Below are 21,990 nucleotides of genomic sequence, written 5' to 3' on the forward strand. Positions count from 1 at the left end.
TTTTACTTTTTCAGGTTCTTTAAAAATAGTAACAAGGCCTTGCACAGAATGCAATAATGACTGTCAAAATTTGTCAAGTGGAACTTATGTAGATAATAATCTCCTTTGGGAAATGCCTCAGAGCCTCATCTATCATGGTATCAGCAGCTTGATTCTATCTAGCTTGGGCCATTAGACTTAGGAGTTTCCTTTAAATTATAAACTGGCATTCAGAGATCTGAACCTGTAATTCCTCACTGACATATTAACTACTATACCACGTAGACTCTTCTTAGCAGTTCAGTAAGTTAAATATAGGCCAAATGATTTTCACTCATCCTTGCCAATTTCAGCTGGCAATCTGTACTCTCTTCTTCCCATCACAGAGACAAAAACTGCCTTGGAAGTGCAACATTTATTAATATAAACAAGAAAAAAGGGACTCAACATTTAAAACAGAAATACACTTCTTGAACAAAAACACCACACACCCATGAGATCTAGAAAACATCATATCTTTAAAGCATATGGTACATTTCTGCCACCTGGGAATGGTGGAGAGTTCCACACTGCAGAACTGGTGCGTTTGAAGTAACGCGGCTTGCTCTTCTTGAATATTTCTTCTAGTTTAGGGCTCTTCACAACTCCAAAGAGGGCAGTGGTGTCAACTGGTTTGTAATACTGATGTATGATTGCCTGGCTTAGTAGATTTCCTAAGGGAAAGAAGAACAGCGTACAGTCAGTTGAAGCCAATTAACCAAGTTTTATGTGTCATTAATAATGCTCATGAAGAACTCAACTCAAAGATAGTAGGTTGCATCCAATGAACCTAAGAGCCCGCTGGATCAGGCTAATGTTAATAAACACTCAAGTACTTGAGCATAAACATTAAGTAGACAGCATTGCAAGCTTGGTCAGACTAAAGGTTCGTCTATCCCAGCATCCAGTGGCCAGGTAAATGCCTCTTCCTCCTTTAAACCTAGTATTCAGGGGCATGCTGCTTCTGAACACACAAGTTCCATTCAGCTATCATGACTAATAGCAGCAGATAGACAAATTCATGGAGGAAAAGCTAGTGGTCTTCGCACCTTCACCATCACACCTTGAAGCAGCCCATTCCATACAGCAATATAAGGAAAGATCAACTATAAAGGATTCAAACAAACCAGTAGCCCAAGCAGGTATGGGCTTGCGGGGTTGACTCTCATCATCTGTTGAATCATCACTGTTCAAATCCATTCCATAATTATTCACATCAATCTTGGGCTGTTTAGGGCCTTGTGGTGTCATCGGGTAGGAATTACAGCTAGTAGAGTTCTGGAAAGAAGATGAGGGGAGAGCTAAGTCACTGGGTATAGAACGAGATTTTGCTGGCAAAGTTACAATCACGGAATTGTAGAGTTGGAAGGACCCACAAGGGTCATCTGGTCCAAACCTCTGCAATGCAGGAATCTTTTGCCCAACATGGAGCTTGAACCCACAACCTTGAGATTAAGAGTCTCATGCTTTACCAACTTAGTGTTGTTGTTCTGCTCTAGAATCTCAATACAGCCTTTTAGGAAAGAACTTATTCTATCAAAAGAGCATGATGAATCACCACCACCTGACAAACTACGAGTTAATATGGCTAACTTCACCCAGCAGCATGCCCCCCTCAATCAAAACACACTGCAACCAATCAACTGCAACCAATCATGCCCTAGGCCCTCTGATCTCTCTCTCTTGACCAGCAACAAATCTCTTTTCAAGTTAAAAAAGCACAACTTTTCTGACAATGGCCACATCATTATTTTTTAAAGGCCCCTTCTTTTATACAGTACAGCTTTCTCCGTTGAGATAACCAGCTGTCAACCAGCAAGAAGCTGACGGTCCAAAGCAAAAATTTCAAATTCCAGTTAGCGTTAACAGTTTATTTAAAAGTATATGATTTTGGCATGCTGCCCTTTTCAGGGTTTAAGATATATTGCTCCATTTAATGTAGCTGTTCACTTAAGAGCAGCCTTCCCCAATCTGTGCCCTCCAGGTGTTTGGACTACAACTCCTACCATGGGAGCTGCAGTCAATCTAGTGCTCCAGGTTGCAGAAGGCAGACTTGGAAATAACTGGGTCAGAACAACATGTGTGGGACTTTATGTTCAAAGCCTTTATTAAGTGGCCTCAAGGCACACTGAAGGTAATGTGCTTCTGTGGGCAAGCCTGTGCATTGCAGTACATGCTCTCTCATAGAGAAAGTCAATAGGGCCATCATTACTCCTTTCAACGCCTGATCTGTGGTTTGTAGCTCACCTCGATAACCACTGTTGTATTCAGTTGTTTGCTGGAAGCCTTGGCCTCAGCTTCAGAAGCAGCTTTCTCTCGCTTCTCTTCTTGTTGCCGCTGTTCCTGCTAAAACACAAAAAGGCCACATAGTGCTGTTGATAGGTCACTGCTCCCACCCTACACTTGATGACACAGTGCACTCCAGGAAGAAGCATACAGGGTCTGCCAATTTAAATTTCCCCTAAAGCAACCGGACCCAGATTTGGGGAGCTGAAAACATACCTTTTAGTATAAGGAATATATTCATGTGATAGAAACATGAGAGTCACTTACCAATTTCCTCTCCTTTTCCTCTAACTCTTTTCTGAGTCGCTCCTTCTCTTTGGCTGCTGCTAAAACCTCTTTATGCAGCCGAGCAGCCTTCTCCTTCTCTTTCTGTTCATGCTCCCTTGCAGACAAAAGACACTTCATTACCATCCAAAGAAAGAAGGGGATCATGACCTTAAGCATGACCTGTACACCCAGCATTAGCTTGAGCAGCACTCCCAACAGCCTGTGGCATACACCTTGGGGCTCACATCATTCCCCCCTCACAGCTTCATCCACAGCCATATTTTTTAGATTGGTGAAAAGAACACCTACCCTTTCCTGGGGTGGGCAACTGTTGCAGCCTGGCCCAGCTCCCTGGGGGTGGGAGAGCAGCCCCATCCTCCCTTTGGTGCTAGCTGCTGGCTTCAGCTATGACTGGCCGCGGGGGATGATGGGATCGTCTTCCATTTTTTAAAATTTAAACTGGCCAGTATTAGCCTTTGAAGGGGGCAGGGCATCAGCGGCAGACCAGGAGGAGCAAGTCTTCCCTCTGCCCTATATGGACTGGCTGTGCTGAGTGACTGGAAGCCTTCTCAAGTGGGTTGCTCAGTCATTCTGTTCTTACCGCTGTGCTTGGAGCCTCTCCTGTTCTCGCCTCTTCTCTAGTTCTCTCTCAGCACACAGCTTTTTCTCCCTTTCTAGTTCCAACTGATGCTGCTCTGCAATCTTTCTAGCCTTTTCTTGTTCCTCTTCTTCCTTTTTTTTCTGCATTTGCTCCTTGTGCCTTCGCTCTTCCTCCTGAAAAGATAAACGCAACAGGCTAGTGCTATTGCACTCATGCCCTGCTTTGGGACTAATAATAATATTTTTTTAAAAAATAAATTTATTATTTATACCCCGCCCATCTGGCTGGCCACTGGGACGAAAGGATACTGGATTAGACAGGCCTTTGATCTGACCCAGCAGAGCCCTCCTTATAAAACAAAAAACTTTTGCCAACTCATCTTAGTATAATGACCTAAAGAGCTGTAATGAAGTCATATAGATTATGCATAAACATCTGCATGGCATGAATCAAATCCTCAACTCCACCTGGGACAACTACCCTGAAGTATTCAGTTGCTATTCACCTATGTTTCATAGGTGAATAGCAACAGTGAATACTTCAGGCAAGACAAACTTATAAATTAGACTTAGATTTCTAGTAAAGTTTCCCCTTCAAGTTGTCGACCTCTGAAGCTTGATGAAGAGGCAGACATTATTATTTTTTTAAAAGATTCTTAACTGGAGCTATATACTATGCTAAAGTAGCAATTACCTTAAAAATCACTACAGATTCGGTGACCATGAAAGACATAGAAATACTTGAAAGCATAGCCTCTTCAAGTCCTGCAGCTACATGGCTTTGAATTTAGCCTTAACAGGGGTGTGCCTACTGTCCTACATGGCCAGCCACCCCCACACCCCTGCCCTTACCAGCTGCAGAGCTCTTCTTTTACGGGCATCTTCTTCTTGTTTCCGCCGGGCTTCAAGTTCTTCCAACTTCTTGGCAGCTACCTTCTTCTTAACTTTGTCCTCTGCCAGTTTTTCCTCACGCACCTACAATAGGTTGTGTATATCTTGCCATTATACGGGTCATGTTTCTTTTAAAAACAAGATAAGCCTAACACAGTAATGTAAGAGATATGTCCTTTATAACGTACCAAACACTCTAAACCCTTCACTGTTTTAACAAGACAAACACACGGAGGGAGGGACTTGTTGGGTTGATAAGACTATCAGCACAATCCTAACCAGGTCTACTCAGAAACTAAGTCCTACTGAATACAATGGGGCATATTCCCCTGATGAGAGTGGTTAGGATTTCCAAATAGATAATTAAACTCTGAAGAACACATGTTTCCAAAATGCTCTCTGGCCATATTCATGTTCACCTTCTCATTTTTCTCCTCATGCTGAGCAAGCTTTTGCTCAAGCCGCCTTCTCTTCTCTTCTTCCATCTGCTCTACCCGTTCCCGAGCCTGCAACACCTTGCGAAGGCGATCTTCGCGCTTCCTGATGGCACACAGGAGTTCAGTTAGAAAAAGCTCCAAGGCAAAACTAGGAAAGGAGTAACTGGAAGGATGTCTATGTATGCATACCGCTTTATCTCTTCCAGCCGCTGCTTTTTCCCCTCCTCCAGTTTCTGCCTCCTTAGTCGTTCTGCTTCCTCCCTCTTTCTTTGGGACTCTAACCGTTCTCTTTCCTTTTGCTAGGTAGGGAAGGAAGTTCATTAGCACACATGAACAGAATGATGTGTCTGTTAACAGTTACTGTAATATGGAAACCCACCCCCGGTAGAAGACAGGCAACAGAACTGGAAGGAACTATTCTCTCCACTGTGGCAAATGTTCCTAACAGTGAAAACATCCTTTGTAGTGAAAGTGTAGTAGCTACAAAAAGAGAGCACAAATTTAGCCACCAATTTTCCCCAAGAGCAAGATAGGCAAGAACTGCTCAATCCCTCACAATGCCTGTTCTACACTCCTTCCCTCCCCCCCCAGCTAAATCACAGCAAACAGTTAGTGATTAGACAACACTCTCTATAGTACTTGAATGCATTGTTAAACCTAGAGCATGCATCTTTTACTTATTTCAGAAAGGCTTTGATGCACCTTATGGTGGATTGGGTAGGAAGAATCACATAGCAACAACACGCTGGTAATTTCTGTCTACCTTCTTGAAGTATTGCACCTGATACACATGCAGTCTAGAAATGCCCAGACCTCAGACAAGCCATCAAGTGATTTGACAGGTAGATCCAGCACAAGACAGGGCTCCTTTGCCTTCAGTTACATAGAAGCAGATGCTATTTCCACTATCACCATCACACAATATTGACAGAAGCAACACACCTGCAAACAATCTTTCATTTTGGGTACTTCTGTCAATATCCATGCATGAAAAGAACTTGTAAGGAGTATAAAAATGCAGCAGCCAATATGGGCTAGCTCATGGTAAAAAAAAAAAAAAGTTTTATCTACTGCCTTAGATGAAAAAACGAAGCTGATAGATAACCTTAGCCTTTTAATCTGCCCAAATTAAGCTATGTAGTTACTTTCTAACAAACGTAAGGAAGGAGGAAAATAGGCATCCCTGTTTAGAAGGAAGTCTTCCTGAATTCAATGATCATACCATGTAAGTGTGCATAATGGAAGTGAAAAAGCTCTGGACCACCAGAGCCAAGGCCAAATCCACCAATGCAAACTGAACCAAGACCTTAAGAATGCATCTAGTTTCTTTTTTGCACTTTATTCTAAACTTAAAATAATTAAACAGAAAAAATGTTAAGACATTCAAGAGAAGAAATGGCAGTTATTGATTATTGTGTTTTGAAATGGTTGTGGCTTTCTTACTATAGGGAACAAAATAGCACAATGCTTACCCATTATCTACTTTTTAGTAAGATTACCCTAATAAGCACTAAATAAAATGCTAGAATTCCACCTTAAAAAGAGGAAGCAATGTTAAGTCACTATGCAGGTTAAGAATGCCATTAGATAACACACCATGTTAATGATATACAAATACAGCTACTGTGAGACCAAATGTTGTTACTTACAACAAACCCCCGCTGTACGAAGAGAAGATTGAGACATAATTAATGCCTTTGGAAGTTAGCACCCAAATTATCAGTATTTCATTGCCAACAATACAAAAGAACTAGACCACTAGTTGATATAGGATTTGCCCTATTCCACTCTCTTCACCAAATGACAGCAATCTGCCATGCTTCACCAGTCAAGCCCTGTTTAACCCAAGAAGAAGTAATGGATTTAACCAAATGGCATGCAATAAACTTATGCTAAAAGATCACTGAAAAGCTAAGCTATGGGGTGGGGATGGAGTAATTCACAACCTGAGGTCAAAGACATAAGCTGGTTAGCTCAACGCAAAGGAGAAATGTTGCTCTCATCCAATCCAATGTCAGTCCTTTCAGTCTCTTAAGCCCTCTTACTCTTACAGCTCCTCCTTTCCTTAAGCCCATGTTAAGTTTTTGTCCAATTTATTTCTTACATTTACATACATCCTTTCATCCTAGGAACTCAAGGTGGTATACATGGATTTAAAAACAAAAACAAAACAAAACAGGACTTCACTCTACCTGGGGAGTGGCTTGGATAGGAGTGTTTTGTTTGATGAATGATTTCATGGTTGCACTTCGACTCAAAGAGCCAGGGGTCATCATGAGCACTCGGTTCTTATGCACTGTATGCAAGAATGTCTTGAAAGGACGGACAACCTGAAAAATACAGGAAGTGATCAGGCCTTGGAAGGCAAATGATGGGACCTGGTTCGCTCCCAAAGATGGAATTCTCGACTTACTTTGCTGGCAGGGCACTGCGGAGATACAGCCCTTTTCCTTGCAGGGGAGAAGTCCTCCTCTGAGTGCTGTCCATCTTCCTCATAAACTGCTCTTTTATAGCTTGGCTTCCTCCTGTAAATATTAAGTATTAATACAGGGCTCATTTCATAGGATGCACCAGCAGAGAAGTCAACCACCTCCTTGTCTCAGAATCACCAGGGGAAGTACAGGACTCTGGCTCCATTCTCTGTTGCTTAGGATCCTTTGAGGCCAGAAGAAATATAGCTGCTCAGTTAAGTATTTTAATTAACTATCCTCTCACATAGGAGCTACCCATCAACCAGCCAATGGACCTGCTCTCCTATTCTCATGATGCTTGCAGTCTTCTCTGAAAATCCTCTCTCTCCGCACAGGAGAAAAAAACTGTAAGAATACCCATCTTGTATTTTCCCTTCACTTCCTCTCCTTCCATTCTTCCACTGTTTAGATCCTAGCACCTTCAACCTGCATACAGGTGTCAACCAAACAGAACAATTAAGCACTTAATCCTCAGATATCATCATCTTGTTTTGCTCCATGGAGGTTTTGTCCGAAGAAAACATACCTAGCACTCTGGGGCTGCTTTTGCACCTCATCAGTCTTTTCAGAACTTCCCCCTACATACAGAGAAAGAGAGCAATTAGTGATGGTGGAAGTGTTTCATGTAGCAAAGGCCTGAAGCCAAAGTTGTTTAGTCAACAAAGGGATGAATACTTATAGTTGTCAGGGCAGAGTTATTATTAATTATTATTATGATCATTAGACCTATACCATAGATCTCAGGGCAGTTCACACCATAAAGTTACAATATAAAAAAGGCAAAATACATAATAAAAATAAGAACAGAAACAAGCCAATACCCCCCCCCCCCCCCACAAAACATTTAAAAGGGAATTGGGTGGTAGTCAGCCAAAGGCCAGGTTAAGGAGAAACATTTTTCGCCTGGCACCTAAAGGTGTATAATGAAGGTGCCAGCTGTACCTCCTCGGGGAGAACATTTCACAAATGGGGAGTACAGTTCTGTAGAAAAGGACCATTCTCATGTTGTAACCTTCTGGACCTCTTGTGGAGGCACACAAAGAAGGGCCTCAGAGGATGAGGGTCTAGGTAGGTTCATATGGAGACAGGCGGTCCTTGAGGTATTGCTGTTCTGAGCTGCTGAAGGCTTTATAGGTCAAAACCAGCACTTTGAATGGGGCCCAGAAACTAAATGGCAGCCAATGCCGCTGAATTCTGCATTAGCTGAAGTTTCCGAACCATCTTCAGAGGCAGTCCAGCATTGCAATAATCTAATCTAGAGGTTTACCAGGGCATAGACAACAGTAGTTAGGCTGTCCCTGTCCAGATAGGGGCACAGCTGGGCCACCAGCAGAAGCTTATGGAAGGCACTCCGCATCACTAAGGCCAACTGAGTCTCAAGAGATAGCAATGGATCCAGAAGCACCCTCAAGAGCCATACCCACTCCTTCAAAGGAAGTGTAACCCCATCAAGAGCAGGCAACTTTCTAGTCATCTAGTCATCCTCACACAGGGCAACCAAAGCAGTTTCTGTGCCTAAAAAAACAGGCTTCCAGGTGGAAAAATCAAAATTAGAAACAGAACTGCTAGAACCTAAGACTAAGGTACTATCAAAAATGTATAACTTGCTGTTGAAATGGAATACGCAGGATGAAACTGTCAAATCAGCTATGATAAAATGGGCACAGGACATTGGGCATAATATTATGTTTGCTGACTGGGAAAAGTTATGGACCACTGGAGTGAGATTTACGGCATGTAATGCCCTGAAAGAAAATATTATGAAAATGATATACAGGTGGTACATGACCCCAGTCAGGCTGGCAAAAATATACCACTTGCCCGATAATAAATACTGGAAATTTAAGGAAGCTGAAGGAACACTTTTTCACCTCTGGTGGACGTGCCCAAGGATTAAGACTTTCTGGGAAATGATTTATAATGAATTAAAAAAGGTATTTAAGTATACCTTCCTTAAGAAACCAGAGGCCTTTCTCCTGGGCATTGTCGGCCAAGGGGTGTCAAAGAAGGATAGAACTTTCTTTATGTACGCAACAACGGCAGCAAGAATACTTATTGCAAAGCACTGGAAGACACAAGATTTGCCCACTCTGGAAGAATGGCAGACGCAACTGATAGACTACATGGAACTGGCTGAAATGACTGGCAGAATCCGAGACCTGGGAGAAGAGATGGTGGAAGAGGACTGGAAAAAATTTAAAGACTATTTACAGAAACGTTATAAATTGTATGAATGTTAGGAGTATGCACAAATGAGAGCAACATGGCAGAAGTAAACCTAATGTAAGACATATGAGAATAGGTAATGTTTAGAGAAATTGCGAAATCTGAAGAAACACCATGTTCAAACTCAGCAGGTTAATTTATGAACAAAATATTTAAAATTTGGAATTGAATACCTGAGAATTATAATATAAGAATGGAAGTAAGGTAACAAATTGCTGCATTTAACTATATGATGGAGAACGCAGGTGTCAGAGCTGCTTCCAGGTCCCAGCTCACAGAGGACCACGCTAGCCGGCAGTATTGTACCAACTTCTTTATTGAGTTACAGTTTCCATTTTCAAGCCGCAAGCGCGCAGCTCTACGTCTTAGAAGCTAGACCGGCGAAGCTCCGTCTGAGTCTCCGCCTCCTGTACACCAACTTAATACTCTAGCCTTGCTCCACCTCTTCCGTCTTTCCTTCCTCCTCTGGGTCCCTCTACCCCCCGTGGTCTCTTCCTTCCTGGACTCTTCTGACGCTGACCCCCCAGACTCTTCTCCCTCTTTGCGGCGGGCTTTAGGACCTGGCTCCCTATCCGGGCTGCTTACTGTGCCGCCTTCCTGTGCATTTGAACTTCGCGCGCGCGCGTAGCCTTCAACCTTCCTCTTGACCGTTTTCTCGCTCCCCGATGGAGGTGTGGCCAATCCTAACTCCTGCCCTCCCGCTTGCGGCGAGCCGCCAGATTCCAATACCTGGGACCCCTCCCCCCTACTGCGCTCTGGTGGGGAAGCTGGTCCCGATTTCCAACTGCTGCTCTCTGAGTCCCCTCTGGTCTCTTCTTCCTGGGGTGTCCCCCTAGGCGCCCCCCTTGCTCTGACCACTGGCGCCCCTTTCTGTGAATCTTCCGATTCACTGGAAAGACTCAGAGATCTCGGGCCGCTGTCATCACTCATATTTTCTTCGGATTCCTCCCCCTCGCTCTGTTTCCTCCCTCTCCTGTGCCTCTGCTCCTGAACCCCTGACAGCAGGGGAGGGCGATGCGAGGAAGTCCAAAGATTACGAAAGTATGATTTATGAACATTTGTAATCTTTTTTCTTATCTTTTATTCTTATTCTCTTCATTCTTACTTTTTTCTTATAACTTTACTTTGAACTTTTCTGTTTTTCTATATGTTTGATGTTATTTTTGTTGTTTAAAATTGCAATAAATATTCTTTAAAAAAAAAGCAGTTTCTGTGCCAAAATTGGGCCTAAACTCCCAATAGATATAGATATAGAAAAAAAGTTTCCTGCATAAGCACCTGGATCTGATCCAGGAAAGAGACACAAACAACTGGTTGGTAGTTACTTAGATTTTCCAAATCCAGGGAGGATTTGTTAAGGAGTGGTTTCATCACTGCCTCCTTCAAGTAGGCAGGGACTAGCCCCCTCTCGCAAGGGGGCATTAATCACCTCCCTGGCCCAGCCAGCTTTCCCCTCCCTACTAGTTTTTAACCAGCCAAGAGGGGCAAGAGTGAGAGCCCTAATGGTCACCCTAACCAATCCAAGCACCTTGTCCACATCCTCAAGCTTTACCAACTGAAACTCATACAACACAATAGGACTAGCCAGTGCTTTCCAAGTTTATACTGAACAAGAGGTGAAACCTCTTGGACGAGTGAAACCAACCACGTGTCTCCTGGATCCTTGCCCATCCTGGCTTATAAAAGCTAGCCGGGAAAGACTGGGCGATGGGCTTCGTGGGGTGGTGAATGCTTCCCTCCATGAGGGAGCCTTCCCAGACCCGCTGAAAGAGGCGGTTATTAAACCGCTTCTTAAAAAACCATCTTTAGATGCGGCCACGATGGCCAACTATCGCCCAGTCTCAAATCTTCCATTCCTGGGCAAGGTGATTTGAGCGAACGGTTGCCGAACAACTCCAGGAACGCCTGGAAGAAGCGGACCATTTGGATCCCTTCCAGTCGGGATTCAGGCCTCATCATGGGACTGAAACTGCCTTGGTCGCACTGGTTGATGATCTCCGGCGGGCTAGGGACAAAGGTGAGAGCTGTTTCCTAATTCTGTTGGATCTCTCAGCGGCGTTTGATACCATCGACCATAGCATCCTTCTGGACCATCTTGAGGGGCTGGGAGCTGGGGGCACTGTTATACAGTGGTTCCGCTCCTTCCTCCTGGGCCGTGTTCAGAAAGTGGTGGTGGGGGATGAGTGTTCAGACCCCTGGGCTCTCACTTGTGGGGTGCCTCAGGGTTCTGTCCTCTCCCCCATGCTTTTCAACATTTACATGCAGCCGCTGGGAGAGATCATCAGGAGGTTTGGGCTGGGTGTTCATCAGTATGCGGATGATACCCAGCTCTACCTCTCTTTTAAATCAGAACCAGTGAAGGCAGTGAAGGTCCTGCGTGAGTGTCTGGAGGCGGTTGGAAGATGGATGGCGGCTAACAGATTGAGGTTGAATTCTGACAAGACAGAAGTACTGTTTTGGGGGAACAGGAGGCGGGCAGGTGTGGACCCTGGTCCTGAATGGGGTAACTGTGCCCCTGAAGGACCAGGTGCGCAGCCTGGGAGTCATTTTGGACTCACAGCTGTCCATGGAGGCACAGGTTAAATCTGTGTCCAGGGCAGCTGTTTACCAGCTCCATCTGGTACGTAGGCTTAGACCCTATCTGCCTGCGGACTGTCTCGCCAGAGTGGTGCATGCTCTGGTTATCTCCCGCTTGGACTACTGCAATGCACTCTACGTGGGGCTACCTTTGAAGGTGACTCGGAAGCTACAACTAATCCAGAATGCGGCAGCTAGACTGGTGACTGGGGGCGGCCGCCGAGACCGTATAACACCGGTCTTGAAAGACCTACATTGGCTCCCAGTACGTTTCCGAGCACAATTCAAAGTGTTGGTGCTGACCTTTAAAGCCCTAAACGGCCTCGGTCCAGTATACCTGAAGGAGCGTCTCCACCCCCATCATTCTGCCCGGACGCTGAGGTCCAGCGCCGAGGGCCTTCTGGCGGTTCCCTCATTGCGAGAAGCAAAGCTACAGGGAACCAGGCAGAGGGCCTTCTCGGTAGTGGCGCCCGCCCTGTGGAACGCCCTTCCAGCAGATGTCAAAACGATAAACAAGTACCTGACATTCAGAAGACATCTTAAGGCAGCCCTGTTCAGGGAAGTTTTTAACGTGTGATATTTTACTGTATTTTTGGTTTTTATGGAAGCCGCCCAGAGTGGCTGGGGACACCCAGCCAGATGGGCGGGGTATAAATAATAAATTATTATTATTATTATTATTATTATTATTATTATTATTATTATTATTATTATTATTATTATTACCTACTTTAAACTAACCATATTGCCAATACATGATGAGATTTCATCTTTATTCAGCAAATATGCAGGAATACATTCTGTGAGTCTCTTGGGAACTGGCACCTGCCTAGCAGGCAGGCATCTTCCAACATACGCAAGACCCTTTTTCAGTTGGGCAGGAAGAGGTTGATCTGAAAGTTGGGCATATTGACATTAGTCCCTTGTCATGGTCAGATCACTTCCGGTTGAGATTTATGAGGATGGTTTGGCCTTGGAAGCTGATGGATCCAGTAGGTTTCCAGGTTGCTCCGAGGGATTTTCTGGCTGATATGATGTGTGCTCCTGTCAAAGCTCTGGCTGACCTCTGGAAATCTGAATGGCTCAGGCTGTTAACATGATCACCCCTGAGCGCCACTTCATGGAGCTCGTTTGGCTCCTTAGTATACTCCAGAGCTTAGGGCAAGGAAACAAGCTGGGGGACAACTCAAACGTAAGTGGAGGAAAGATCCAGCTGAATGGCTGTGTATGTGACATGGCCAAATTTGCTTTGAATTTTTATAGGACCCTTCCTTTCCAAGACCTCATGGCAGCATACAGTGCTTCCTCACAACAATTTTTCAATGTAGATTAGTTCAAGAGAAAACTGGCTGAAGCTCACCTCATTAACTTCATGGCCAAACTAGGATTTGAACCTGGACTTCTCAGTCAAACACTAATACACCATCTACTATACCACATTGGCCAGTCAAGTCATTATTTTTGCTTGAGCAACTGAGCATCTTGCAAATAATAGGCTTGTAAACTTGCCTTTCCTCAAAATACATTCTATCCAACTCACCGTTTACCTTCTACTGCTACTTAGCCAAGGAGTATACTGACCTTTGTCATCTCCATCTTGTTCCACAGGTTTGATAACTGCTTGCATACTGGCCTTGTGAGAACGAAGGGACATGCGAGGGTTCTCATCAACCTGCAGCAAAGGCAAATTCCTTCTCAGTACAAGCCCCTCCCATAGATGTGTAATCACTAGACAACTAAGTGGGCCCTTTAACGATTTAGCACAGATAATGTTAGGCAGACTAAGCCCCTTCGAGTATCTCTAAAAATGATGTTGGCACTTCAGTGAGAGCCACAGGAAAGAAGGCATTCTAGGACAGCACTCAGGTTCACTAATGTGGAATCCAACATGCACAGGCTCAAATGATTCAATCATGAACTTCAAAGGATTGACTGCAGATTAAGTCTGTGTGTGTTTAACTCTGAACATGCAGTTTCTGTCAAAACATCTCATCCAGCATGTCAGTGTTGAGCAGGTCTGGAGGCAGGACAGATGTACCCTGAAGATGCACCATGGAATGCCATCCAACTCTTCCATGCACATTACACTCCCCCCTGCTTGAGCCTGGATGGTTGCTAATCACACAGTTCTACCCAAAAATGAGTCACATAGAGTTGAGTGGGGCTTACTGCTGGGTAAATGGATTGTGGCCTTAAGCTTCTTTTAGTCTTCTTTAGAACTTACCTTCTGAGATGGTGGCTCTATCATCAGTCTAAGAGAGAAAAGGTATGCATATTTTTAATAGTAAAAACTTTGCAAATTCCTTTCATGCTCCTATCTTGCAGCATGAGTTTTAATTGGTCTTATCATTTCATTGTATCTTTAAATGCATTGAAGTAATGAAATGAAGTTATCAACCTATCAGCTGAACTCTAGCCTCAGCTCATACTAGACTACAGAAAGCCCATACAACACCTCACTGCTGCCATGCTTTCAAAAATAGATTCACCATTTCCTTTCTTTTCTGTCTGGGTACAAGTCTAGTTATTTAATACAATTTCCACAAAAAATACATTGTGTATGTGGTGTCACTGACAACTTGAAACCTGTGCAGAGGAGTGGCCAAGATGATAAATGGTCTGGAAACCAAGCCTTATGAGGAAGTTAAGAGAGATGGGTATGTTCTATTGAAGGCCTTAAAGGCATCCAGGGAAAGTAACAATACTGCCATTTCTTTAGATTGCAATTCATAAATTATATCAAGAACCCTTCTTACTGACCCTGCAATGCTTCAAAATGGCATGAAGCATGTCCGGTCAGGGGAGATGTAGGAGGTTATAAAAACATTCAAGTACTTCACTATAATGGCAGCGAAAAGCTTAGCACCCACATTTATAAGTGCTATTGGTCTGTACAAGTCCACTTTTGTGGAATCTTTACCCAGCTTCTGAGTTTCTTAAAGCATAATGTCCATTCCTTCCTTTTGCAAGATAGAGTCTACCTCTGCTCTTTTAACAGCAGCACCTGAACCCTTTACATTAAGCGATCGCGCTTTCACCAATCTATAAGTTTCTACCATAATGTGGAGGGAAGTTCAGCATATAGTAGGGGGGGGGGGGGGAGAAAAGAAAGGAAAAGACAGAACTACCATGAGGGGCTATTAATAGGGTCGAGAATAGCAAGACTTGTACTGTCAGAATAAGTACCTAGACTTTGACCAGATCTATAAATAAAACAGTGAACTCTGTAAACATAATTTGCCAAGAATACAGGCTTCAACCAGCAGGTAGTCATGGAGGCAGTGGAGAGCTGCTCCATGCAATCTGGGCTTAGGTGGGAGCAAAAGGAGGCTGTTACAATATCTCCAAGTCCTCCCTTCCTGCCACAGGACTGTCAGAATCATGGCTGTAGCAAAAAGACTTGAGTGGCCATTGAAAACTATAGTGCATGCAATGTATTGTTTGTTCTTCCCCCTTTAGTGAACCAGGGTATGTTTCATTCTCATTTGGGCAGTGTTTAGTGTTTTCTGGAAGTTGGAGCTGAAGCATTTTAAGCATATTATCAACCTGCTGTATGTGCTTACAATCCACGCTCTTCCTTTGTGAGGAACAATAAGCTTATGATATGCCTGCTGCTTTCAGAGCAGTTACATATACTGTACATGAAAGACTCTTCTGAGCATGGCAGAGCTAATCAGATTTTATTCGTGGAATCATTATATTTTATATTCCAGATATTCCCAATGACTTTGAAGACTATCCTTGAGCCTGTAGCGCTCAAACTGTCTCTTGGAGTTTCAACTGCTCAGGAGTCTATGAGCCCACTCTAAATCCACTGGAGACAGTGAGATTCATGGTCCTGTTGATTATAAATGCATCCATACCTCCCCCTCCCTCTTTTTCAGGTAAATAATGAAAGTTAAGGTTTTTCCACCTATTCTTCTAGCCTAAGTGCTGCATAATCAGTTGTCATTTGGAGCAATTGAATTTCAGACTGGTTTTCAAGGGCTGTATTCACAGCTTCATTAGCTGTTTTGGAAATTTCTTTACTGTTCCTGATAGTGTGTCAAACCATCTTTCAAAAGGGGCTAGAGTAGTTGCCCAGTCTGAAGCTAGCTCTTGCTGGATTTAGGTTATGTAAGCATATGACTCTCTATCATCCCACATTTAGAAAGCTGAGCTCCTGCCTTTTTGTTGATGTGCCATTTCAGAGTCTGAGGCCTTGTCCAAGTCCTCAGAACAGATGCTTCCTCCCTTAAATCAAGTTTTAGCATTTTGCTTTTTGGACTTTGTAGTCCCCGGAGCATTACCTTATTGGAGCTGTAAATTGCTGTATTTTAAATCGCTTTTTAAAGCCCACTTGATCTGTTTATCTTCTTGTGGTAGTTAAGCTACCATTTAGCTCCTCAGTTAGCCACGTCTCCTAAATTATCACTTTAAAAAATAATAATCTAAGATTCTAATTCCAACTCACCCAGATTCAGTAATTTCTTCAGCCACAGCAACATGACCTGAATGAGAAGAGACATGAGGTTACATCTCCAACAAAGTCAAACATCCGCAGAAGCATCCTGGCTCTTACACTGCACCTCACAATATATAACATCATCCTGGACCTCAAGCACCACTGGGGTCTACTATGGGCTAAGGGACAAGTGCTCAAATTTTAAAATCTTCAGTACTGGAAAAATAATTTGCTGTGACTGGAAAAGTTTTTGCTAATTCCGCCTGGTAAGGAGTCTGAAACACATTCTAAGACAGACACCTAACAATGGTTAATTTATACTCTAGGACTACTTTCTGTAGCATATACAGAATGCATTAGCTTCCCTACATCACAAAATTGTCGGCAAGCAATAAGCTGGATGCAGCTGCTCCTTTTGTAGCTGGAGGATGAGAGTAGGATGTTGTGATGTGCTTTGTGAGGCAGTGTATACAGATCTCCTGGTGGCCACTGTTTTTCTTTTATTTAAAATGTTTACTGCCCATTATTCACTGCACATGCCAATTCGAAAGCAGGTTACAAATGAACACAAATCTACACACATCACTGGCAGGCATCCCAAACATTTTATGACCATGCCTCTTCTCATTGGAGCCTCTGGCTATGAACACATTTATGTAAGCACCTGACAGTGACTGTTCCACAGCAGCTTCATGTCTCTGGATCACTTTCCTCTGAGATACAAAGTTGATGCATCGCTCAAAACTGGCAGAAGATCTACCTTCTCAGCTGGCAACTGATGGGCAGCAAGTATGGGACATTTTGGCAGCATCCACCTATCCCCAGAACCAACTATTGCTAAGTGCCCCCAAACTTAAATGATAGCAGTAGGTTTCCCCTAGATGTACTTAAGGCCTGCACCACATGACTTAGGATAGATTTAAAAAATAGGAAGCAGGTGTTTCAAGACAAAGTCTCACTGAGTATAGAGTAAAATTATTCCAATACATCACCTTTAATTTTAAACCTTACTTTTGCCTTGAGTTATTGGAAACTACAAAGGAAGTTATCAAGAGGGTGGAAAGAAGCCTAACCAAAATAATAAATAAATAAATCTTAAATATTGGAAGCATTTTGCAGTTCATATCAAGCTAGCCTGCTACAAGGTAAAAACAGCAACACTTTTTTTTGTACTCTTATCTCACATTACTGAAACTTACAACTTTCATGCCTAGCAGATAATGACCGCTGGGATGTTTTCCGCTTTGACAAAGACTTCCGACTAGATCTCCGGATCATTCTTTCCCTTTTAGTACTGAGTGAGTATCTCTCAGCCATAGAGGCTCTGGAGGACTTGGAGGTCCTGCTTAGGCGGACTGAGTGATGGTTTGCTTTTGAAGTAGTGGGTGCTTGTGAGCTCTGGTTTAACTTCTGAGCAGCCTCTGATTCAGAAGCCCAGCTGTCCTCTTGGTTCTGGGCACTTGGTTCTTGGTTCTGAGTGCTGGATTCTTTGTTTTCAGCGGCACCGGGTACTTCTGCTATTTTCATCTTGCATATTCCCCGTCCCTCTTTTATTTCAGCTTCAGGAGTTTCTTTCGCCACAAGGCAAGTTTTGGTCAAAGGTGATCTCTTTATAGGAGACCCCTCCTCAGATAATTTAAGAGTCAAATCAGCTGTATCTGTCTGCGGTAGCACTTTTTTTGCCTGCAGTTCTGCACTACGCCTCTCATTAGCACTGATTACTACTAGTGGTAACCGATCTTTGCCTAAATTGAAAGATAGTTTCTTAAGAGAAGCATCTGAGACTCTGGCAGATGAGGCAGCCCGAGATCTAGTAACACGATGACAAGGGGAGGCATTCTCTACATTAATTTCCAAGTTTTTCCGACTTCGGGTAATCCGTTTGGAAAATAACCGAGTACTCTCTCTTCTTGACAACCTGATAAAAGAAACACATTGTAAGGAAAGCAATGGGGACTAAGCTGACTGTGTGCCAAAGCTGGCAGAAATGGAGTTATAAAACCAATTTGGTGTTGCAAGGGACAATAGCGTAGCTGAACTGAAAAATCCTAGACAAACTGAGGGAGAAATGTTACATCAACAATTTACCACTTATATATCATTCAAACCTTGGGCTGATGAAATCAATATTTATTTTAAAGATTTATACCTTGTATTTTGATTCAGGGTAACTATGTTGCTTACAACAGACAACAGACTAAGAGACTGGCTGATGGACAGGGACAGAGAGAGGGATTCCTTTCAGATTTGCAGTCCTGGGACACCTGGTAGATGGAATTAGGAAAGTCCTATCCTTGTTGTGATGTGCTTTGTGAGGTAGTGTGTGGAGATCTCCTGGCGGTAATTATTTTTAATTTTAAAAAACATTTACAATCCATCCCTCATTACAAAAGCACAAAAGGACACATTTTAAAATCTTCAAAACATATTTAGCTAATCAAATACCGTCAACATTGCAACCCAATCTAGACATTTTCCTGAAGTAAGAACTAGGAATTTTAAACATTATCTTCCAGATTATTCCCTGCTACTTAGCCCACAAATACATTCCCTACCTCTTTGTAGCAAAGTGATCATTCTTAACAGAAGAAAAACGCTTCTTTTTCCTATGACTCTTCTGTGATGGTGTTTTTGGCATCAGCTCAGGTTCATCACTGGAGCCACTATTTTGAGATAAGAGCAGCAGTTTAAATTCTTTACCTAGGAATATTGCCAACTACTCACTGAATGGCAATTTCTTATTTCAGACCAATTCACACAATTCATGCTGTAGGATTGGAACAATCAAGGTATCGATTCGTACAGAGGTCAAGCTATTGGAGACCGAGAATGTCAACATTTCCCTCAGAAGCAATGGCTTGATGACAGGTTAAAATTGCAGATATCCCACTTTCATTCAAAGTTCATCTTTCAAGTTCTCATTTTGTTAAAGACTAGGAAAAAACATTGAAGTTCAGGATATTGTTTGCAGCTTGGGATTCTTTTACCAAAGCCAGTCTGGTTTCTGACCCTGGCACAGCATCAAACTTCCTGAAACCCAGAGACTAATGACACTGAATAAGATGGTAGCCTGAGACAATAAAATTCTGTACTGTACTACATCTGATGGAGTAATCACTTTGTTGTATACTCCCACATGAGAAAACACATTAATACTGTAACATATTCTCTAATAATATAGCATATGAGAATTATATGCCCTACAATTGTAGCTTTAGCTTCCAAGCATGTAATCTCGCTTTGGGGTAAAATCCCCCAAAAAGCTCAACAACTTCAATCCTAAAAAAGGTCAACAACTTTGCTCAGCCCTCACGGTGCTTCACTTCATCAAATCTTTTTGAAAAAAGTTTGTAACATCCAACCAGAAGCATTCTCTAGAGACTGTCTTGCCAGAGTAGCGTAGGCTCTGGTTATCTCCCGCTTGGACTACTGCAATGTGCTCTACATGGGGCTACCTTTGAAGGTGACTTGGAAACTACAACCAATCCAGAATGCGGCAGCTAGAATGGTGACTGGGAGTTGCTGCCGGGACCATATAACACTGGTCCTAAAGGATCTTCACTGGTTCCCAGTATGTTTCCAAGCACAATTCAAAGTGTTGGTGCTGACCTTTAAAGCCCTAAATGGCCTTGTCCCAGTATTAATAATAATAATAATAATATGAATATATATATACCGCCCTATACCCAAGAGTCTCAGGGTGGTTCAGTATACCTGAAACATTTCTACCCCCATTGCTCAGCCCAGACACCAAAGTCCTCCTCCGAGGGTCTGCTGCTGGTTCCTTCACTGCGAGAAGCGAAGTTACAGTGGTGCCTCGCAAGACGAAATTAATTCGTTCCGCAAGTTTTTTCTTCTTGCGAGTTTTTCGTCTTGCGAAGCACGGTTTCCCATAGGAATGCATTGAAAATCAATCAATGTGTTCCTATGGAAACCGCCTTCAGACCAGGTCCGGGGACAGTCTGTCCCCCGACCTCTTCTGAAGGCTGGGGGGGGGGGGGACAAGGGCTTTTCTTCCCACCGCCAGCCTTCAGAAGGCTGTTCTGAAGGCTGGCGGTGGGAAGAAAAGCCCTTCTCCCCACCTCCCACCCCGCAAGCTCCGGGGACAGGAGGGCTTTGCTGCCGACCGCCAGCATTTTAAAAGCCCCTGCTGTCCCAGGGCGATTTTAAAATGCTGGCGGGCGGCAGCGAAGCCTCCGCTGTCCCGGGGGGATTTTAAAATGCTGGCGGGCGGCAGCGAAGCCCTCCTGTTCCCGGAGCTTGCGGGGCGGGAGGTCCCCGCCCGCAAGAGGTGGGGCGGGAGGTCCCCGCCCGCCAGCATTTTAAGATCGCCCGGGACAGTGGAGAAGTCTCCGCTGTCCCGGGAAGGCAGGCGGGGGGAGCAAAGACTTTTGCCCCCCGCCGGCCTTCAGAAGAGGTCCAGGACCTCTTCTGAAGGCCGGCGGTGGGCAAAAGTCTTTGCTCCCGACTGCCAGCATTTTAAAAGAGGTCCCCGGAGATTTCCCTATGGGCTTTCTTCTTGCGAAGCAAGCCCATAGGGAAATTCGTCTTGCGGAACGACTCAAAAACGGAAAACTCTTTCGTCTTGCGAGTTTTTCGTTTTGCGAGGTGTTCGTCTTGCGGGGCACCACTGTACAGGGAAACAGGCAGAGGGCCTGCTTGGTAGTGGCACCGTCCCTGTGAAATGCCCTCCCTTCAGATGTAAAGATAAAAAACTACACAACTTTTAGAAGACATCTGAAGGCAGCACTGTATTGGGAAGTTTTTAATATGTTATGTTTTTTTATGTTTTTAGATATACTGTAAGACACCCAGATGGGTGGGCTGTAAAATAAATAAATAAATAAAGTAAATATCTTTTCCTTGCATATTTACCGTTGCCTTGATTTAAAATTAATCTAGCATGGGTGACAAACCTAGTCTTAACCTATGGTATATACACAGCTTATGGGCTGTTGTGATTTCAATGGATTCATAGAACAAAAAACTCATGCTTTGGGGCACCATTTCTAGATCTCTTGCTCATACCTCGTAAACATCTTTTTAGCCTCTTCAATAATCTCATCCATCCACACACAGTCATTGTTGTCAATATTTTGTAGAAATTCAGCAAGTTTCTTCCTTGCACGTTCTTCCGGCATCACTGGGTTCCCCATCTTCCACATGGCTTGGCCTGCAAAAATGAAAGAGACTTCTTGCTCAAGGCACAAAAAAACAAAAATCCATTGATCTCCCCACAAATGGTAGGAAGTATATTGCAACAATGTAAAACAGCATCATGTTGCAAAACTCAAATGGTTTTCTCAACCTTCTGCCTGCCTCCTGTACCTCAAGGCCACTCTACATCTTAAAAACAGAAGTGAGCAAAAGGCAGCAGGGTCTGTGGCTTTCACTACACATCTCTTGCAAAAACTTCTTTAAGTTCTCAAAGTTCTGAACCTAGCTCAAGTTTGTCATCTGAACTAGCCAGATGTTTCACTGATAATCACAGCCAGCCAATCCTTTGAAAGACTTTAGAGCTGTCTTACCCAAAATAGTAGTTGGACATTCCATTTTGGTGCCTGTAACTTTGGTTTAAAGAACCATTTGGTGCCTAGTATATATTTTTGAGTTTCTAACACTGTCTAAATCCACTTGCTTGAGTATTAAGGCCCTCACTGAACATAGAACTACTTCCGCATAAGGACACACACAATTGTAGTGCAAAGTTGTAAACTTACATACAAGATACATGCAGTAACAATCTCAGTTTTTGCCTAGCATTGGTTTGTGC

General features: G+C 43.5%; 1 protein-coding gene across 1 annotated transcript; it reads right to left on the reverse strand.

Moving 5' to 3' along the window:
* Positions 1 to 379: 379 nt before the first annotated feature.
* INCENP (inner centromere protein) lies at positions 380 to 21,390 on the reverse strand. Its single transcript, XM_081212191.1, has 17 exons — positions 21,246 to 21,390; positions 18,773 to 18,880; positions 17,417 to 18,135; positions 16,227 to 16,263; positions 13,998 to 14,025; positions 13,355 to 13,445; positions 7,497 to 7,548; positions 6,913 to 7,024; positions 6,692 to 6,829; positions 4,689 to 4,798; positions 4,482 to 4,602; positions 4,024 to 4,146; positions 3,173 to 3,345; positions 2,572 to 2,686; positions 2,266 to 2,364; positions 1,146 to 1,296; positions 380 to 692 (listed from the first exon to the last, which is right to left on the reverse strand). The coding sequence occupies exons 1-17, from the start codon at positions 21,380 to 21,382 to the stop codon at positions 490 to 492; spliced, it is 2,517 nt and encodes an 838-aa protein (XP_081068317.1). The 5' UTR covers positions 21,383 to 21,390; the 3' UTR covers positions 380 to 489.
* Positions 21,391 to 21,990: the final 600 nt, after the last annotated feature.

This window comes from Podarcis bocagei (genome assembly GCF_964188305.1).
Source record: "Podarcis bocagei genome assembly, chromosome: 1".
Lineage (NCBI taxonomy): Eukaryota > Metazoa > Chordata > Lepidosauria > Squamata > Lacertidae > Podarcis > Podarcis bocagei.

Excerpts from the sequence above, each read along its gene's own strand:
- INCENP (XM_081212191.1), bottom strand. The coding sequence starts at position 21,382 with ATGTGGAAGATGGGGAACCCAGTGATGCCGGAAGAACGTGCAAGGAAG. Across the intron at positions 18,881-21,245 it reads GCTAAAAAGATGTTTACGAG|TGGCTCCAGTGATGAACCTG; the intron begins GTATGAGCAAGA and ends ATCTCAAAATAG. Across the intron at positions 3,346-4,023 it reads AAAGAAGAGCTCTGCAGCTG|GAGGAAGAGCGAAGGCACAA; the intron begins GTAAGGGCAGGG and ends TTATCTTTTCAG.